Source organism: Clarias gariepinus, chromosome 18, assembly GCF_024256425.1.
Source record: "Clarias gariepinus isolate MV-2021 ecotype Netherlands chromosome 18, CGAR_prim_01v2, whole genome shotgun sequence".
Lineage (NCBI taxonomy): Eukaryota > Metazoa > Chordata > Actinopteri > Siluriformes > Clariidae > Clarias > Clarias gariepinus.
Window position 1 is genome coordinate 30,356,738 of NC_071117.1, and position 18,864 is coordinate 30,375,601.

The window sequence follows — 18,864 nt, forward strand, 5'->3', positions numbered from 1 at the left end:
GTCTGAGGACGTTTCTTTTTTTGCTGAGTATATATACACACACAAAATCTTTCAAAAAGTGATTTTGGTAAACATCTCACTGAAGTATTCTGTGATAAGCAGTACAATCGGCTTCATCTTATCGTATAATCAAAATCTTTTTTTCCCCCTAAAAAATGTGGGGTGTGAGCTCCAGTAAATAAGGTCTGCAGGATGTACACAGCAAATGCAAGCTCAAAATTGAGGTTTACAAGAGCTGAAGTCAATAATAAAAGTCTAATAGAACATTATAAAAATTTATTATAGTGGATTTATAATGGAACCAAACAATCCCAGTCACTTTACACATATGAATCAAAAACAGGAGTTAAATATTTAAATAGTAGAAGTTTCTCATTGTTCATCCAAATCTTAGTATTTATGTTGCATTAAATGATATTCCTTTGGGCGTCCAAGATTCATGGTTTTATTTGTTGCATCTAAAAGTAACAAACTTTTATTGTAGAGCTTCTACATGCTAGTTCTGAATAGCTGTGTACTGCTAGAAACTGTTTATGCTCTAGAACAACTCAGCTTAAAAATTATATATGATTTACAAGTGGTTCCTGGAAATTTACTACACAAACCTACACTGCAGGAAATCACTCTTTGACGGACAACATGGGTGGCTCTTAAAAGAGCCGTTGTGTTGATGAAGGCGGCGGTGACGCGCTTTACTTGGAGCTGGTGTATTTAGTCACGGCCTTGGTGCCCTCGGACACGGCGTGCTTGGCCAACTCACCGGGCAGCAACAGGCGCACGGCGGTCTGGATCTCCCTGGAAGTGATGGTGGAGCGTTTGTTGTAGTGAGCCAGACGAGAGGACTCACCGGCAATGCGCTCGAAGATATCGTTGACGAACGAATTCATGATTCCCATCGCCTTGGACGAAATGCCGGTGTCGGGGTGAACCTGCTTCAGGACTTTGTACACGTAGATAGCGTAGCTCTCCTTCCTGGACTTTCTGCGCTTCTTACCTCCTTTACCGGCGGTCTTGGTCACAGCTTTCTTGGAGCCCTTCTTGGGGGCGGTCTTGGCTGGCTCAGGCATGGTGCTGCTGATTCTGAAACTGAGAGAAGAATAAACAGCTCCGCCTCGAGGGCCCTCTATGTACAGGTCACATTGTAATTAAGCACTAGCCAAGAACGGATTTTGATTGGTCTATATTCAAAACCTCTACACGTGAGGGACCTCCTACCACCTCAGTCTCTTCCTGTTACTCCTCCCCCCTCCGCTTCGTGTCCCTTCCCGCCGTTTTAGAGTCGCGGGTTAATTTATTGTTTTTTATAATAAATAAATGAATAAACCAGGATATTTACAATAATTTAATCCAGAAAATAAGTATATCACGTGTTCGACCATCAAAAGATATCCTGTACATATAATTTGTAAATAAACGTTATCCTTTTGCGTCCACATTTTAACTAGCGTGTGTGTGTGTGCGCGCGCGTGTGTAACAAACTTTAAATGCTTTGTTCATATCTTGATGCTTTAAATGGATTCGAAGGCTTTTTAAAACGGTTTCCTGATTATTTGGACAAGGTGAGAAATCCAACACATCTAGTTCTCTCAACTGCCCGCAGATAGACCAGTGTCATGAAAGTATTAAACGATGATATTTTGCAGACGGTGCTCAATAAGCTTAAGATGCATTTTTACACAAAGGTGAAGACAAGAGCTCTTTTGTTGGAGACGTGGGTGGCTCTTAAAAGAGCCGTTGTGTTCGTGTCGTTAGCCATTGGAGTGTTTAACCGCCGAAGCCGTACAGGGTGCGTCCCTGGCGTTTCAGCGCGTACACCACATCCATGGCGGTGACGGTCTTTCTCTTAGCATGCTCGGTGTAGGTGACGGCGTCGCGGATGACGTTCTCCAGAAACACCTTGAGCACACCACGAGTCTCCTCGTAGATCAGGCCGGAAATACGCTTCACTCCGCCACGGCGCGCCAGACGGCGAATAGCGGGCTTGGTGATTCCCTGGATGTTATCGCGGAGAACCTTACGGTGCCGCTTAGCGCCTCCCTTCCCGAGTCCTTTCCCGCCCTTGCCTCTTCCTGACATTGTACTGCTCTTACAAAGTTAAATGAAAGAATGTAACGCACAGCCTCAACGACGACGTGTTTATTCGCCTCTAAAGGACCTACTTGAGACCAGGCGAGGAGGCGGGACTAAGACCAACGGTCGTGTTTTCCTTAAAGATATATAAAATGCGTTATTATATTTTATACCAAAAAAATCATACAACCAAACTGCAAATAAGTATCTGCGAGACCTGATAGAAATATAAATTCTAATATAACGTAATGTAAGTATCAGTAGTTCTTTGTATAATTTTGCATATACGGCATAAATGTTGAAACATTGTTACATATCAGTGTAATCAACAGTGTAAAAATGAAGCATTTGTAACCATGTATATGTGTCGTGTGATGTGTAAAACCTTTCTTAAATGAAGTTTGATTAAAACCGCAAGAGCGCGCGCACACACACACACACACACACACACACACACACACACACACACACACACATATATTCACACAATACGGGCAATTTGGTAACGATTTTGGTATGAAACGCTCGTACCAGGAGGAAACCCGACAAGCACAGGGGGACTATGCAAACTCCCCGCACACAGACCTGAAGCAGGATTTGAACCTCCAATACTCGAGCTACAAGATCAGAGTGCTTAAGGAAACACTTACTAAACTCGGCCACAAGATGACATTTATTATTATTATTATTATTATTATTATTATTATTTTCTCTTTTCAAAAAAGTAAAGAAAATGTCTTAAGCCTTCAATTCAGTTATTCAGCTATTTCATAATATAATTACAGAAAAAACTGAATAACTATTTGATCATAATTTTAAATCGTGTTTTTATTGGGTTTTTTTGTACATCTTGTCCATAGTTCTTTGTCGTTTTAGTTCATAAATAGTTTCTTTAAACTTTGTCAGTAGGTTACTGTTTCCCGAGGGTAAAATTACTAGCCTGCCAAGGACATAAACACAACTAAGAATATTTGAAATGACTTGAACTAAGTTAAAAAGTGTCCAACATATTAAAATATTTTAAAGAGACCTCACATTAGCAGAGGACGAGAAAAAAGACCCCCAACACCTCCAACCAACAAATTTTAGCTCTAGTTCCAGTAATGAAAATATTACAATGCAGCTAAGAACATATTATAATAAAAAGAATGAGCAGCTTACCATCATACTGTATCTTCTGGTCCGAGTCGTTCGTTCTTTTGAATCTATTGCACTGCATAGCGTCTATGGGAGTCACGTGACAAAACAACGAACGATTCGGGTCAAAAGACTCAAAGATAACTACTTATTTTAAACAGAAAGAATCGTTCATGAATGACCCATCACTAGCCCAGAAGGTCAAAGCATCTCTCCCATAGTTATGTAAGATTTTCCCCCTTGTACTTGCATGTTTTTTTCCCGTGTATGCGCGCAGCTACTTTTTTCCATCTGAGAACTCAAGATTCAAGATTCAAGATTCAAATAACTTTATTAATCCCAGAGGGAAATTGCTTAAACTCTCTCATTTAAATTGCGTGCTAAATGCTAAAGCGAATGTGCAAGGCACTATGGGATTTGGAGGCTGACGAGGACACCGTGAACACTGAACCATGCAGCTCCAGGACTTATCATGATGGAATATACAGTGAATTATAGCGTGATAATTGCGAATTTGCAACACTTACCAGATAGTGTATGTGAAATTAATTGGATGTTACTGTTTAGAGCAGTAAGCAGTAGCTTTATAGCTTTGTAGCAGTGCTAATACTATTGGAGTGTTTGGGGAAAATGCCGAGCCGAGTGTAAATTTCAGTCATTAAAAGAAATAGCATCTCACTTAGACCATTAAACACGCTGATGTAAACAATCAGCTCCATGGCACGAGCTTTAAATCCTGTGCAGAAGGTGAGTGAGAACTTAAGGACCCTTTGCTCGTTTCAGGAACACCTCCGTAAATTTTGCATTTGATGTGAAAATCAAGGTCCCTTATTTTGAAAATGGCTTTTACCATTAAGTACTGAATACTGTTAACTTGTGAACACAAACTTCATGTCAATGAAGACAGAGACTGACGCGTGTGTCCCTGTCACCAGATTAAGACGTACTCAATGGTGTTTCTGAAAAGTAAGACCACTGTTATCTTAAAGTAATCACTGACCTTCTGCTCAGGATGTAAAGCTGGTATGGAAATCAGCTGATACACAGAGAGTTGACGATTTACATACAGTTCACTGTGTGAGGAAAACACACAAGCATACATGTTATAAGCCGTATGAACGCACAATTAATGACTTTATAATAGAATAGATAAAACCCGGACAAAAGCCCCTTTTCCTGTAAGCACATGGCTAACTATTCAGAAGATCTAGATTATATGCCAGTACACATTATATGGCACTACAATAGCACTGATATGCTCCAATAAGTTGCATACAACAACATATTAATCATTTGTAACATTACCCATAACAGGAGCAGGAGCTCAGGGCTAATTAGCACTAGGCAACAGTTAATAGTCTGCTTTTAATCTGCTATTAGCTCTTTCAGTAAGCTATCGGGTCAGCATAGTGATATTCGCAGGCTTATAACTCCATAATTGAACAAGAATTTTACAGAAACAATGGAGCTATTTTTTTACAACAGGTATGTGTCTAAAAATGAATTAATAAACAAGCTAGTTTTTTACTATGCTAAGCACTAGCAGTTAGCATAGTCATATTAGCTGGCTTATAAATCCATATGTGGATGTTCATTGCGTATATACCTCTGTATATTTCTTCGTCAGCTCTTATTGCTAGCCCTAGAGCCTCTGCTACCAGCATGTACAGCAGGGCCGACAGTGGGCGTCCCTGTCTAATGCCGTGGATCTCGAAGTGCGGCAATAAACAGAAGGGAATTAGTGGAAAATAATAGGAAAGTACCTATTCTAATTCATGCTTTTCTTTATTGACAATAAAAATCGGACACTCGAAATTAACAATTACATGCAAAGAAATGGATCATTAATAGAAGTAAATTAACAGAGAATTTTCTCACCCAACTCCTGTTGGTGACGTAGCTACCTGTTTTTGTATCGTTGCCGCGAAAGTTTCGCGTTTGTATTAGCGTTTAAATTACATACTTTTTTTCATTTATACAATAATAATATTAATAGCAACTAGTTTTTACATCTTTATACTATTTGGCTTCGTCTTTCTCTGCGCTTTTTGGAGAACGAAGTTTCTTTGTCTAAAAACAACAAACGGAATTAAGCTCCAAACAACTAAACTCCGACTCAGGTACGTTATCATGTCTAATATTCAGCTTGTTCAGTGTGTAGAGTGCAGGATGTTTAGACATTCTTCCTCCGTCGTTAGTGGTAATTTTACTTGTGATAGGTGTGTGTTAGTGAGCACTCTGACGGAGAAGATATCAGCGTTAGAGGAGCGCATCCAGACTTTAGAGAGGGTTAGAGAGTGTAAGAGCAGTGTTATTCCTGTAGCGGACAGTCTGGGTGCCACAGGCGGAGATAACCAGCCCCCAACTCCGGCATTAGAGCCCTCACAGCGGGGCGAGTGGGTGACGACTCGGCGGCATACTCGTTCAGCCAAAGCTAACGCTAAGGCTAGCCCACCAGAGCACACCTCTTCTGCGCTTCACGTGTCCAACAGGTTTGCTCTCCTCAGTGATGCACCCACTGAGAAACCTGAAAGAGCTCTGGTTATAGGAGACTCTATAATGAGACATGTGAAATTAGCTAGACCTTTAGAGGCGCCAGCGGCAGTGGTTAGGTGTATCCCGAGAGCCAGAGCACCGGACATAGCAGGTAATCTTAGGGCTCTAGGACAGCACAGGTTCTCCAAGATAGTGGTACATGCTGGAGCTAACGATATACACCTTCGCCAGTCGGAGGTTAGTAAGAATAACTTTATAGAGGTGTTTAAATTAGCGAAGGCGATGTCCGATGACGTAATATGCTCTGGTCCCATCCCAATGAGACGTGGCGACATAGGTTACAGCAGGCTATGGTCGCTGAACCGCTGGATGTCCAGGTGGTGCTCTGAAAACAATGTGGGCTTCAATGTTAATTGGAAGACCTTTAAGGGCAAAGCTGGCCTGTTAGGGCGGGACAGTGTCCATCCCACTCGGAAAGGTGCTGCTCTCATTTCTTGTAGTATAGCTCATAGTCTCAGAAGAGGCCTAGTTAATCGGTGACAATCCAGAGCCCAGGCCAGGGAGCAGACAGACAGGCTAAACCAACTGTCTGCTAGCTGCATAGAGTCGTCACCCAGGGTTCACTGTATTGAGACTGTGTCTGTTCCCCGAGCTAAAAACAAATTTAGAAAGACTCAGAAAGTCTGTTTTAGTAATTTAATTAACATAGATATTACAAACTCAGATCATACTGAATGCGCAGTCGGCACCTCTGATCTGAAGCTAGGACTGTTAAATATTAGATCTCTCGCATCTAAAGCAGTTATTATTAATGAAACTATCACAGACCAGGAGTTTGATATATTATGTTTAACTGAAACCTGGATTAAACAGGACGAGTATGTAGCTCTAAATGAAGCTAGTCCTCCTGGATACAGCTACATACACCAGCCCCGGTTAACTGGTAGAGGAGGAGGCGTCGCAGTTATTTACAACGATAATCTGGCTATCGTACAAAAACACAGATTTAAATTTAATGCATTTAAAATTCTCTTTAGTAACATAAAGTCAGCTCAGACGATTCCGATAATCATCATTTACAGACCTCCAGGGCCGTACTCTGAATTTCTCTGTGAATTTGCAGATTTCCTTTCAAACCTTGTCGTTTCCGTAGACAAAGCGTTAATTGCTGGAGATTTTAATATTCATTTTGAGAATCCAGAAGACCCTCTGAGAGCAGCATTTATGTCCATACTGGACTCAGTAGGAGTAAATCAGTGTGTAGTAGGACCCACTCATAAAGCAGGTCACACTTTAGATTTAATATTATCCTTCGGACTGGACTCAGTAGGAGTAAATCAGTGTGTAGTAGGACCCACTCATAAAGCAGGTCACACTTTGGACTTAATATTATCCTTCGGATTGAGTATAAGAAACATAATTACAATTCCACAGTCTGAAGTTATATCAGATCACTGTCTTGTCTCGATTAAAGTATCTCATAGTAATAATGTACGCACAGCACCGCGCTACCGCCTTAAACGTACATTCACATCAAATACCACACAGAGCTTTATCGATAATCTTCCAGAGTTATCAACTTTGATTGGATCGCCATCTGATTTCACAGAACTCGATCAAGCGACCGAATATCTTTGAGTCAACACTTCGTCATAGCTTAGATAATGTAGCTCCAGTTAAAAGAAAAATGATTAGAGATAAGAAACTTGCTCCTTGGTATAACGATCACACACGCACTCTAAAACAAACCGCCTGGAAATTAGAACGCAAATGGCGTCAAACTAAATTGTTAGTTTTCCAAATAGCATGGAAGGAGAGCATCCTGAACTATAGAAGAGCTCTCAGTGCTGCTAGGTCAATGTATCTCTCCACTCTTATAGAAAATAACAAAAATAATCCTAGATTTTTATTTAATACCATAGCTAAATTAACTAAAAACAAGCCCACTGCAGAAATCTCCACAACAACAACATACAGTAGTGAGGATTTCATGAACTTTTTCAATAACAAAATCATAAATATTAGGCAAAAAATTCAGGCTTTAAAACCAGACAATTTAAGTGATACAGATGATAAATTAATCACATCACATCAGAACCTAGAATACTTTACTCCCCTTGAAGCGAGTGAACTAATTTCACTCATCTCCTCTTCAAAATCATCAACCTGTGAATTAGATCCGATACCGACACATTTTCTCAAGCAGATAGTTCCAGCAATAACACAACCCCTGTTAAAATTAATTAACTGTTCACTCAGCAGTGGGTATGTCCCCAAATCCCTTAAATTAGCAGTTATTAAACCACTAATCAAAAAACCTGACCTTGACCCCTGTCAGCTTTCTAATTATAGGCCGATATCAAACCTCCTGTTTATCTCTAAAATTCTGGAAAAGGTAGTATCACAACAGCTATGTTCATATCTACATAGGAATAGCATACATGAATTGTATCAGTCAGGATTTAGGCCTCATCACAGCACAGAGACAGCACTCGTTAAAGTAGTAAATGACCTCCTAGTGGCCTCTGATCAGGGTTGTGTCACTATACTTGTGTTACTCGACCTCAGTGCAGCTTTTGACACTATTGATCATAATATTCTCCTTTACAGATTAGAAAATGTAGTACGAATTAAGGGAACGGCCCTCTTATGGCTCAGATCCTATTTGACTGATCGTTATCAGTTTGTAGATTTAGATGGTGACCATTCCTCATGTTCTCAAGTTGAGTTTGGTGTTCCACAGGGTTCTGTTTTAGGCCCACTGCTTTTTTCCCTTTACATGCTTCCTCTAGGCAACATAATTCATAAACATGGTATTAGTTTTCATTGTTATGCTGATGACACACAAGTATACGTTTCAGCAAAACCAGATGAGAAAAACCAGCTTACTAAAGTTGAGCAATGTGTGCAGGACATAAGAGATTGGATGCTAATTAATTTCCTTCTGCTTAATCCTGATAAGACAGAAGTTCTAGTCATAGGACCACAAGCAGCTAGAAGTAAGCTTTCTGATCACAATGTGATTTTAAATGGCCTTTCTGTTCCATCAAGTGCAACAGTAAAAGACCTCGGTGTGATTATAGATTCAAGCCTTTTCATTTGAAGCACATGTAGATAATATTACCAGGATAGCATTCTTTCACCTCAGAAATATTGCCAAGATAAGAAATATATTGTCACTAAACGATGCAGAAAAACTAGTTCATGCTTTTATCACGTCTAGGTTGGATTATTGTAACGCCTTACTGTCTGGTTGTTCAACTAGGTGCTTAAACAAGCTTCAATTAGTCCAGAATGCAGCAGCGAGAGTCCTCACTCGAACCAGAAGATATGAGCACATAACCCCTATCTTATCTACATTGCATTGGCTTCCTGTGAAATTTCGCATGGATTTTAAAATACTACTCTTGACGTATAAAGCATTAAATGGTCTCGCGCCGCAGTATCTGAGTGAACTGCTAGTGTCTTACAATCCGCCACGCCTACTTCGATCAAAGGATGCAGGCTGCTTGTCAGTACCGCGTATTATTAAAACTACAGCAGGGGGCAGAGCTTTTTCTTACAAAGCCCCAAAGTTATGGAATACAGTAGTCTTCCAAATAGTGTTCAGGACTCAGACACAGTCTCAGTGTTTAAGTCCAGGCTAAAAAACTATTTATTTAGCCAAGCATTTTTATAAATAGATTAGCCTTAGGTAAAGGAGCAGATCTGGGGGACTCATGGACGTAGAGTATTAGGTGAACTGGTATGTTTGGATGCTGTCTTCCCCACTCTCATTGATCAAGTTCAAATTCAAATTCAAATTTTATTTGTCACATACACAAACATACACAGTACGAAATGTAGTGAAATGCATTATACGACTGCCATTGACCCTAAAAGAGAGTTAAATTTTACAAATAAGAAATAAATATGAATAAAAGAAATACGATAGAAATTAAATTAAAAAATTAAATTAAACTAGGAAAAATAGAACTAAAAATAAAAATAAAAATTTGCTAGGAAAAAAATAGAACTAGAAATAAAAATAGAAATATGATGTACAAAATAGAAATATACTGTGCAAATTGAAATATACTGTACTGTGTGTGCAAATATGCATAGAGCAAAGTGTCTTAGTGCAGAGGTTATTAAAGTGTCTTTGTGCACTGGTCCAGGATGTAAACGTAAAACTGTAAAATGTAGTGTAGTTGTGAAGGTAGGTGTGCAAGGTTATTAAAGTGTCTTTGTGCAATGGTCCAGGATGTAACGTACGACATTTAGTGTATATATGAAGGAAGGTGAGCGTGTAATTGTCCATAGTGTTCATGGATGTAAGAAGATTGATAGATTTGACCAATTATGAAAATATTGTGTAGTTCTGCATAGTGGTGTGGTTGTGGTTGAGAGACCTTATCGCCTGCGGGAAGAAGCTCCTCCTCAGTCTCTCTGTGTTGGCCTTCAAGGAGCGGAATCGCTTCCCAGACCGCAACAGAGTAAACAGTCCGTTATTGGGGTGGCTGAGGTCCTTCACGATCTTCCTGGCCTTGGTCAAGCACCGCTTGCTGTAAATCGATTGCAGGTCAGGGAACTCGATGCGGATGATGCGCTCAGCTGATCGCACCACCCTCTGTAGAGCTCGTCTGTCCTGCATGGTGCTGTTCCCGAACCAGGTCGTGATATCTCAAGCGTCTGAGGTGGTAGAGACGCTGTCGGGCCTTTTTTACCACGGTGTTGATGTGACAGGACCATGCCAGGTCCTGCGTGATGTGAACACCGTGGTATCTGAAGCTGTCCACTCTCTCCACTGGGCTCCTGTTGATGACGGGGGTCTGGTAGTTCCTCACCTGCTTTGTACTAAAGTCCACTATCAGCTCCTTTGTCTTACTGACGTTCAGGAGGAGATTGTTTCTCTGGCACCAGTTCTCCAGATTTCCAACCTCCTCCAGGTAGGCCGTCTCATCGTTGTTCGTGATCAGGCCCACCACAACAGTGTCGTCAGCAAACTTGATGATGGTGGTGGAGCTGGTAGTGGCCACGCAGTCGTGGGTGTACAGAGAGTACAGCAGGGGGCTCAGAACACAACCCTGGGGGGCTCCAGTGCTGAGAGTGAGGGAGGCTGAGACATGTCCGCCCATCCTTACTGCCTGTGGTCTGCCAGTTAGGAAGTTGGAGATCCACTGACATATAGATGAGCTGAGTCCCAGGTGCTCCAGCCTGATCACTCAGGTTTGTTGACGGTGAGGTGATTGGTTGCCTTACATCTCTGGAAGCCCTCATGTTTGTGTTTCCTTCTGGCTCTCCCTTTTTAGTTATGCTGTCATAGTTAGTCCTGCCGGAGTCTCTGCTTGCACTCTGCACTAAATATACATTCACTTTTTACATTGTTCGACTGTGACCATACCTAACTGTTATTTCTCCATCTCTTTGCTCTCTCCTTTTCTGCTCTCTCCTCTCTCTCTCTCTCTCCTTTTTCCTCTACCTATCTCTCTGTCGAGCTATACATGTCGCTCCTGAGCTGCCAGTGTTCCAGACCCCTCTGCCCGCTGGACCTCTCTAACTCATCCTGGAGTCCTGCTTCTGGTTGGAGATCTTATCACATGGATGCCCCCGTGTGGTCTGCCTGGAATGCGTGTGGTGACTGGGGTTGGTTCCACTTTTCCATGAAGGTGGTCCTGTCCTCGACTGATGCAGACAGCTGTTCTCTGAGGACCTGTGACTTCAGTCGCTCAATAGTTCAGGACTGAAATTTTTCACAGTCTACCTGAGCCTCCAGGAAACTGGACTTTAATCTTACACATCTCCTCTTATATTGAACTTTCAGTCTCGCATATTATTATGCACATCAATCCCTGCTATCTGTTTTCACCCAGATGAGGATGGGTTCCCTGTTGAGTCTGGTTCCTCTCAAGGTTTCTTCCTATTACCATCTCAGGGAGTTTTTCCTTGCCACTGTCGCCGTCGTCCTAGGCTTGCTCATTAGGGACAATCAGGGACAATCATATCATTTTGATTCATACACATTAACATTTCATACAAACTTAGTTCTTTTGATTGTGTAAAGCTGCTTTGTGATGATGTAAACCGTTAAAAGCGCTATACAAATAAAATTGAATTGAATTGAATTGAATAACATTACTGCAGAACGAACTGAAGAGACGTGACTTCGAGACGTTCACAGTATATTCGAACCGTAGACAGTGTTTATTTTGCAGAACATTACAAAACAGCCATGTCCAATAAAACAGTGCATCTTTAATAAGCCACATTGGTTTCGAGTCAGTAGTAAAATTAACGAAAGACTGAGAAGCCCCGTAAACTTGACCCTGACAATAATAGTCGACTGTTTTTATATTTATGTTTTTTTTATATGTATTTTTAAATGTTCAACTTAACGGTTCAGAGTAGCCTATATAATTTGTCTTGTCATCCGTTTTCAGCGTTGGCTGATTTTGTGATTGAGACCCATGGGTTACATTAAAATATTTTTATTAGTAGTAGTAAGCCAGTCTTTAGTAACCTTGGATAAATCACAATATAAGCCCTCTCTCACGCACGCGCTCTCTCTCTCACACACACACACACACACACGTACCCACACAAACAAATAAAACATGAAATCGCGTAAAACCAAATAAAACTATGGCAAAAATATATGAGCAGTAAAAATTACAGTAGTCTCCAGTAGGTGATTCCTATCCTGATAACAGGCGCTGACCCTCTGGAACTGTTTAGTTCTGTTAGTATTGTGTTCAAGTGTGAATGTTTATAGGGATTTAATCTGTCTCTGCTGCCGCATCTATTCACCGTAGTGATAAGTGATTAATGTCCCATCAGATCTTCGATGGGGGAGACGTTATGTTGGTTAAATGACTGAAGGCAGACTGATTCGTTTGGACAGATATTTGTTCCAGATATTGTGCGTTATTAATCGAGTTGTTTTGCCAATTTTTGACTATCAGCAAAAAAAATATTAGCGAAAACATCAAAAATATAACGAAAACAAACTCAAGCAGAAGTTAAATTTTAAGCTTTACTTTGCAGCAAAATATTATCTACCAGTGTATTAAACTGAAATAGATAAAATACACCGTAATGTAAAATACTGTACATAGCCTGCACTTGTATTCCGTACCTACAACGACTGGTATAGATAAATTACAGATGTTAATGTGTCTTTAAGTATTATTAAGGATGTCGTGATAAATATTGTAATAAGTAGTTTTATTAATTAATTAATTATTAATTAAAAATAGCATAAGCATCATGGGTTGTGTATTGAGTGATTTAAATCTGTTTTATGAATCATTTTTTATCCCTATTTTTTACTACATCATCTATTTATGAAACTATGTTGACGTAAGTTATGTTATATATATTCAATTCAATTCAATTCAATTTTATTTGTATAGCGCTTTTAGCAATTTTCATTGCCGCAAAGCAGCTTTACACAGTCAAAAGAATTATTTAAGTTTGTATGAAATGTGAATTTGTATGAATCAAAATGGTCAGTTTGTCCCTGGTGAGCAAGCCGAGGGCGACAGTGGCAAGGAAAAACTCCCTGAGATGATAATAGGAAGAAACCTTGAGAAGAACCAGACTCAACAGGGAACCCATCCTCATTTGGGTGAAACAGAAAGCAGTAAATGATCTGCATTTATACAGTGTGTAGGGTGGGAGGCAGTTCAGCTATAATAGCTGATGTTAATTGATGTTAATATGGAGTCCAGGTAGTTATTGAAGACCCAGGTAGACTTGTAAGAAGTTCCAGTCATGAACTATCGAACTGTCAAGTCCCCAGAGAAACAGTTGCCAACACCAGTCAAGGCCAGAACCATTTTCTAGGTAGAGAGAATCATTCCCAGACACCAGACGCATCCCAGAGAGACACACGGGGCATCCATGTGACGAGATCTTCAGCCAGAAGCGGGGCACCAGGATGGGTCAGACAGGTCCGGAGGGCAGAGGGAGTCTGGATCACTGGCAGCTCAGGAACGACATGTGTAGCTCGACAGAGAGAGAGAGAAAGAGTGAAAGGGGGAGACAGGAGGAGAGAGGAAAAAGAAAGAGGGGGGGAAAGAGAAGAAGAGGAGAGATGGCAGTTAGGTATGGTCACAGTCACACAGTGTATAATGTGAATGTATATTAACTGTAGAGTGCAAGCAGAGACTCCGGCAGGACTAACTATGACAGCATAACTAAAAGGGAGAGCCAGAAGGAAACACAAACATGAGGGCTTCCTGACATGTAAAGCAAACAATCACCTCACCGTCAGCAAACCTGAGTGATCAATGAGAGTGAGGAAGACAGCATCCAAACATACCAGTTCACCATAATACTCTACGTCCATGAGTCCCCCAGATCTGCTCCTTTAAGTGAAGATAAGATAAGATAGGGGTGATGTGCTCATATCTTCTGGTTCTGGTGAGGACTCTCGCTGCTGCATTCTGGACTAGCTGAAGCTTATTTATGCATCTAGCTGAACAACCAGACAGTAAGGCATTACAATAGTCCAACCTAGAGGTGATAAAAGCATGAACTAGTTTTTCTGCGTCGTTTAGCGACAATAAATTTTTTTATTCTGGCAATATTTCTGAGGTGAAAGAATGCTATCCTGGTAATATTATCTACATGTGCTTCAAATGAAAGGCTGGAATCAATAATCACACCAAGGTCTTTCACTGTTGCATTTGATGGAACAGAAAGGCCATCTAAAGTTACGGTGTGATCTAAAATTTTACTCCTAGCTATATGCGGTCCTATGACTAGAACTTCTGTCTCATCCGGATTTAGCAGAAGGAAGTTAATTAGCATCCAATTTCTTATGTCCTGCACACATTGCTCAATTTTAGTAAGCTGTTTTTTTTCATCAGGTTTTGCTGAGACATATAACTGTGTATCGTCAGCATAACAATGAAAACTAATACCATGATTACGGATTATGTTGCCCAGAGGAAGCATGTAAAGGGAAAAAAGCAGTGGACCTAAAACTGAACCCTGCGGAACGCCAAACTCCACTAGAGAACATGCAGAATAATCACCATTCAAGTCTACATACTGATAACGATGGGTCAGATAGGATCTGAGCCAGGAGAGGGCTGTACCCTTAATTCCCACCACATTTTCTAATCTGTGAAGAAGAATAGCGTGATCAACGGTGTCAAAAGCTGCACTGAGGTCAAGTAGTACAAACATAGTTACACAACCCTGATCAGAGGCCAATAGAATGTCATTTACTACTTTAACGAGCGCTGTCTCTGTACTGTGATGAGGCCTAAATCCTGACTGATACAGTTTATGTATGCCATTTCTATGTATATATGAGCATAGCTGCTCCGCTACTATCTTTTCCAGAATCTTAGAGATAAAGGGGAGGTTTGATATTGGTCTGTAACTGGACAGCTGACAGGGGTCGAGGTCAGGTTTCTTAATTATTGGTTTGATAACTGCTAATTTAAAAGATTTTGGAACATAACCAATGCTGAGTGAAGAATTAATTATTCTCAACAGGGGTTCTATTATTGCTGGTACTATCTGTTTAAGAAAATGTGTCGGTACAGGATCTAATATACAGGTTGATGAATTTGAAGAAGAGATGAGTGAAATTAGTTCATTCTCTTCAAGGGGAGTAAAGTATTCTAGGTTCTGATCTGACATGGCTAGATTAACATCTGCATCAATTACATTGTTCGGTTTCAAAACCTCAATTTTATGCCTAATATTTACAATTTTATTATTAAAAAAGTTCATGAAGTCCTCACTATTGCATGATGTTGTTGTGGAGATTTCTGCAGTGGTCTTATTTCTGGTTAATTTGGCTACAGCATTAAATAAGAATAGGATTATTTTTGTTATTTTCTATAAGAGTGGAGAGATACGTTAATCTAGCTACACTAAGAGCTTTTCTATAGTTCAGGATGCTCTCCTTCCATGCTATTTGAAATACTAGTAATTTAGTTTGACGCCATTTACGTTTTATTTTCCGAGCGGTCTGTTTTAAAGTGCGCGTGTGATGGTTATACCAGGGAGCAAGTTTCTTATCTCTAATAATTTTTCTTTTGACTGGAGCTACATTATCTAAGGTATAGCGAAATGTCGACTCTAAATATTCAGTCGCCTGATCGAGTTCTGTGGGGTCAGACGGTGATCTAATCGAAGTTGGGAACTCTGGGAGATTACTGATAAAACTCTGTTTGGTAGTTGATGTGAATGTACGTTTCATACGGTAGCGCGGCGCTGTGTGTACATTATTATTGTGACACACTTGAATTGAGACAAGATAGTGATCTGAGATAACTTCAGATAGTGGTATTGTGAATAAATTTCTTATACTTAATCCAAATAATATTATTAAATCTAAAGTGTGACCTGCTTTATGAGTGGGTCCTACTACACACTGATTTACTCCTACCGAGTCCAGTATAGACATAAATGCAGTTCTCAGAGGGTCTTCTGGGTTTTCAAAATGAATATTAAAATCTCCAGCAATTAACACTTTGTCTACAGAAACGACTAGATTTGAAAGGAAATCTGCAAATTCACTAAGAAATTCTGAGTACGGCCCTGGAGGTCTGTAAATGACAATTAGCGGGATCGACTGAGCTGACTTAATATAGTTAAATACACTTATGTTACTATAAAGAATTTCAAATGAATTAAATTTGTGTCCGTGTTTTTGTACAATAGTCAAATTATCATTGTGAATAACTGCGACGCCTCCTCCTCTACCAGTTAACCGAGGCTGGTGTATGTAGCTGTATCCAGGAGGACTAGCTTCATTTAGAGCTACATACTCGTCCTGTTTAATCCAGGTTTCTGTTAAACAGAGTATATCAAACTCCTGATCTGTGATAATTTCATTAACTATAACTGCTTTAGATGCGAGAGATCTAATATTTAACAGTCCTAGCTTCAGATCAGAGGTGCCGGCTGCGCATTCAGTCTGATCCAAGTTTGTGGTCTTTATGTTAATTAAATTACTAAAACAGACTTTCTGAGTCTTTCTAAATTTGATTTTAGCTCGGGGAACAGACACAGTCTCAATAGAGTGAACCCTGAGTGACGACTCTATGCAGCTAGCAGACGGTTGGTTTAGCCTGTCTGTCTGCTCCCTGGCCTGGGCTCTGGATTGTCACCGATTAACTAGGCCTTTTCTAAGACTATGAGCTATACTACAAGAAATGAGAGCAGCACCTTCCCGAGTGGGATGGACACCGTCCCGCCCTAACAGGCCAGCTTTGCCCTCAAAGGTCTTCCAATTATCAATTAAGCCCACGTTGTTTTCGGAGCACCACCTGGACATCCAGCGGTTCAGCGACCATAACCTGCTGTAAGTTATGTCACCACGTCTCATTGGGATGGGACCAGAGCATACTACTCCATCGGACATCGCCTTCGCTAATTTAAACACCTCTATAAAGTTATTCTTACTAACCTCTGACTGACGAAGGCGTATATCGTTAGCTCCAGCATGTACTACTATCTTGGAGAACCTGTGCTGTCCTAGAGCCCTAAGATTACCTGCTATGTCCGGTGCTCTGGCTCCCGGGATACACCTAACCACTGCCGCTGGCGCCCCTAAAGATCTAGCTAATTTCACGTGTCTCATTATAGAGTCTCCTATAACCAGAGCTCTTTCAGGTTTCTCAGCGGGTGCATCACTGAGGAGAGCAAACCTGTTGGACACGTGAAGCGCAGAAGAGGTGTGCTCCGGTGGGCTAGCCTTAGCGTTAGCTTTGGCTGAACGAGTATGCCGCCGAGTCGTCACCCACTCGCCCCGCTGTGAGGGCTCTAATGCCGGAGTCGGGGGCTGGTTATCTCCGCCTGTGGCACCCAGACTGTCTGCTACAGGAATAACACTGCTCTTACACTCTCTAACCCTCTCTAAAGTCTGGATGCGCTCCTCTAACGCTGATATCTTCTCCGTCAGAGTGCTCACTAACACACACCTATCACAAATAAAATTATTACTAACGACGGAGGAAGAATGTCTAAACATCCTGCACTCTACACACTGAACGAGCTGAATGTTAGACATGATAACGTACCTGAGTCGGAGTTGTAGTTGTTTGGAGCTGAATTCCGTTTGTTGTTTTTAGACAAAGAAACTCGCGCGTTCTCCAAAAAGCGCAGAAAAAGGCGAAGCCAAATAGTGTGAGATGTAAAAACTAGTTGCTATTAATATTATTATTGTATAAATGAAAAAAAGTATGTAATTTAAACGCTAACACAAACGCAAACTTTCGCGGCAACGATACGAAAACAGGAAGCTACGTTCATAAAAGCATGAACTAGTTTTTCTGCATCGTTTAGTGACAATATATTTCTTATCTTGGCAATATTTCTGAGGTGAAAGAATGCTATCATGGTGATATTATCTACATGAGCTTCAAATAAAAGGCTGGAATCTATAATCACACCGAGGTCTTTTACTGTTGCACTTGATGGAACAGAAAGGCCATCTAAAGTTAGAGTGATCTAAAATCTTATTTCTAGCTAAATGCGGTCCTATGACTAGAACTTCTGTCTTATCAGAATTAAGCAGAAGGAAGTTAATTAGCATCCAATCTCTTATGTCCTGCACAAATTGCTAACCTTACTGTTAAAAGCTGACTTGATGGTATTCCACTGTGATTTAATTTTTTTTATGAATCTTGTTACTTTTAAGGGATCTCGGAACCTTAACCCCCTACCTTACCATGCTGAATATATGGGCCATAAGCTTCACCTCGACCAGAATGAAAAACTTGTGATGTTTGGAGCGACCCATGTTTTAGCCATCGATGGATTCAGCAAAAAGATTGTGAGTCATTTCACAATGCCGATTAAAAACAACTTGTCCATCTATGAAGATGTTTTCAGGTAATTCTGACAGTACCACAGACATCTGTTGATGTAAATTAAATTTGATTTATCAACTTTTGATAAATGCGTATAAAAAAAAATATCAGAAATAATGTAAAATAACACGTTTTCACAAATTAACACTATCCTAAAAAAACCTAGTTATTTGAAATGTACATGGATATAAAACAGGAAAAAAAAATTTTTCGGTGTGTTCCTTGAAATAAACAACTTTAACAATATTTTATTCGCTATTTTAATTCAATATAATCTATACCTTTGTGTATTTAATAAAATGGAAAGGCAAAAAAACATTCCATGACAATCATGTAACAAAAA

The 18,864-nt window shown here is 40.3% G+C and overlaps 2 protein-coding genes across 2 annotated transcripts; both read right to left on the bottom strand.

Annotated features, from left to right (window-relative positions):
- Positions 1-151: 151 nt before the first annotated feature.
- LOC128506388 (histone H2B-like) lies at positions 152-1,756 on the bottom strand. Its single transcript, XM_053476806.1, has 2 exons — positions 1,677-1,756; positions 152-1,086 (listed from the first exon to the last, which is right to left on the bottom strand). Exons 1-2 carry the CDS (start codon positions 1,754-1,756, stop codon positions 693-695), a joined length of 474 nt encoding a protein of 157 aa, XP_053332781.1. The 3' UTR covers positions 152-692.
- Positions 1,711-18,451, bottom strand: LOC128506389 (histone H4-like). The gene is made up of 2 exons (XM_053476807.1): positions 18,380-18,451; positions 1,711-2,085 (listed from the first exon to the last, which is right to left on the bottom strand). The coding sequence occupies exons 1-2, from the start codon at positions 18,449-18,451 to the stop codon at positions 1,765-1,767; spliced, it is 393 nt and encodes a 130-aa protein (XP_053332782.1). The 3' UTR covers positions 1,711-1,764.
- Positions 18,452-18,864: the final 413 nt, after the last annotated feature.